We start from the raw sequence: 2,046 nt of genomic DNA, 5'->3' as shown, positions 1-2,046 counted from the left end.
GAGGGAGGGAGGGATGGGGAATCTCGACCACCACCAACCCCTATTCCTCCCAACACCTCACTTCTTCCTATGCCTTGCTTCCATCCCTAAAGTCTGGTGCACTCGAGGATACACATAGGAAGACTGGAGGAAGAAAAGATGTGCAAGGGGGCAACATCGCATCGAGATAGTACGTACTACACGCAGAGGGAGAGAGGTGGGCGCGGAGAGGAAAGGCAGGGGGTGGGGGGAGGAGAGCAGAGGTGATGGGAGCGGAGGGGAGAGGTGGCACCCACGGCTCGGCAGGGTGGCGCGCTCCACGCCGCCGCCGTCTGCCCGCCGCCGCCACCGCGCCAAGGGGAGGAGGGGGGAGGGGTGAGGTGGGGTGAGGGCGAAGGGGGAGGAGGAGTAAGGGTTTAGGGGCACGAGTCACCACCTGGCGTCTGCTCCTGCATGGCGGCCGCCCAGCGTTACCTCCTAAACACACACACACACACACACAAAGTTTGTCTCTCTCGCTCTCTCCCACACACACAGTTTCTGTCTCTCTCGCTCTCTCTCTCTCACACACACACACACCAGCGTAGCAAGGATGGCGCGAAGCAGCCACGTGGCGTGTCGGAGGCACGAGCCCCCCGACGGACGGTTCCACGGGATGAGTGCCCCCCCCCCCTCCACCCGCTCCTCTAGGGGGTGATTGGGGGCTCCTCGGCGTGCATCTGGCGGGAAGAAGCGGGCGGGCGGGCTCCGCGGCCAAAACGGGCGGAAGGGAGAGAGGGAGATGAGAGAAGGTAGTCGGCGCCCCAAACACGTGCAGGCAATGCCGTAGTAGCCAGCCAACCCAAAGTGTAACTTTGAACATCCACATACGACAGCAAATTTCATTCATATTCGCAAAGTATGTCGGAATGAAAATGTGTGACATCCAAACACGTAAAAGTGCAATAAACTGTGCACGCGGACAAAACACACACACACACTCAAAAGTGTGTGCGAGACAAACATGCCTTTTTATTACTTTCTCTATGGGCGGCACACAACAATTGTAACACACTCCTTTGAGTGTGACACTTGGCACGCACTTGTTGGTGTTTGGATGTCAGGCATTTCTGTTTGTAGAGTGACGCGTACTATACACCCGTCTCTCTCTCTCGCGCGCGCAACGACGCTATGCTGCGCACTGCGCCGCACGCACCGGGAGCCAGCAGAGCAAGAAATGAGAAAGAATTACGACCAATTTATGGATAGTCCCACGGCGACGTATGTATTAGGGCCGCGAGGCCTAACGGCATCAGAAGGCTAAAAGGTAAGAACGGCAATTTCGAAAAAAAGAGAAGCAAAAACCCAAGAGGGTGGAACAATGAAAAGAAGAGGGATAATTAAGCCGAATATCGTTGCTGTTCTTTTTTTTTTTTTTGCAAGTGTACCTTTTGTAGAGCTGCGGCGTGAGCGCATACTTCTCCAGTCGCTGCAGAGGCGGCAAGAAGTCGTACGAGTCGTAGCCCTGCGCGGCCGCCGCATCGGGGTCACCCGCGCCGTCATCAGACACTGCAAAAAGACAAAAGGGTGAAACAATTAAAACACGACCAACTCGACACATTTATCGACGACGACATCAACTTCATAACTATAATAGTGTTCACGAGCTCCGCGTCGTCAAGTGGCAGGCAGGGTTGATGTGCGGAAGGGGTGGGGAGGAAGGGTGGATCCCCATAGGAGAGAAAGGGGGCAACTCAAACACCGTGACCACGGCATTGCACATTCAACTCACCCCTTCCACATCGCCCACCAGGCAAGTCTCGGCGGGCGAGCAAAGTCACACACGTAGCAGCCAGTTCCACGAATCACAACCCACCCCCCACCCCCATACCAACTCTCACCTGGAGAACGTCGCACCCCTGCGGCCGACGAGGGGACGCGGAATTGGGAAGGGGGAGAGTACCACGCGAGAGTGAAAGTCTCCCCCAGTGAAGCCCCCTGCCCGGGGCGGGCAGGGCTGGGGGTAGTGAGTGGGGGTAGTACAGCACCGACCGGCGAGCGGGGGCGGCGGGGGAAGCATCAGGGGAG

The 2,046-nt window shown here is 57.4% G+C and overlaps 1 protein-coding gene across 1 annotated transcript in view; it reads right to left on the bottom strand.

Moving 5' to 3' along the window:
* Window positions 1-2,046, bottom strand: part of LOC113203049 (serine/threonine-protein phosphatase 4 regulatory subunit 1) — a gene marked incomplete in the record, with an annotated part of 49,928 nt that overhangs the window by 36,300 nt on the left and 11,582 nt on the right. The window contains 1 exon segment of the mRNA XM_052265367.1: window positions 1,407-1,527. Within this exon segment, the coding sequence (XP_052121327.1) occupies window positions 1,407-1,527 (121 nt within the window).

This window comes from Frankliniella occidentalis, unplaced genomic scaffold (genome assembly GCF_000697945.3).
Source record: "Frankliniella occidentalis isolate FOCC.00 unplaced genomic scaffold, Focc_3.1 Scaffold26, whole genome shotgun sequence".
Lineage (NCBI taxonomy): Eukaryota > Metazoa > Arthropoda > Insecta > Thysanoptera > Thripidae > Frankliniella > Frankliniella occidentalis.
Note: the sequence above shows the minus strand (reverse complement) of the source record. Positions and strands in the feature narration are given on the sequence as shown.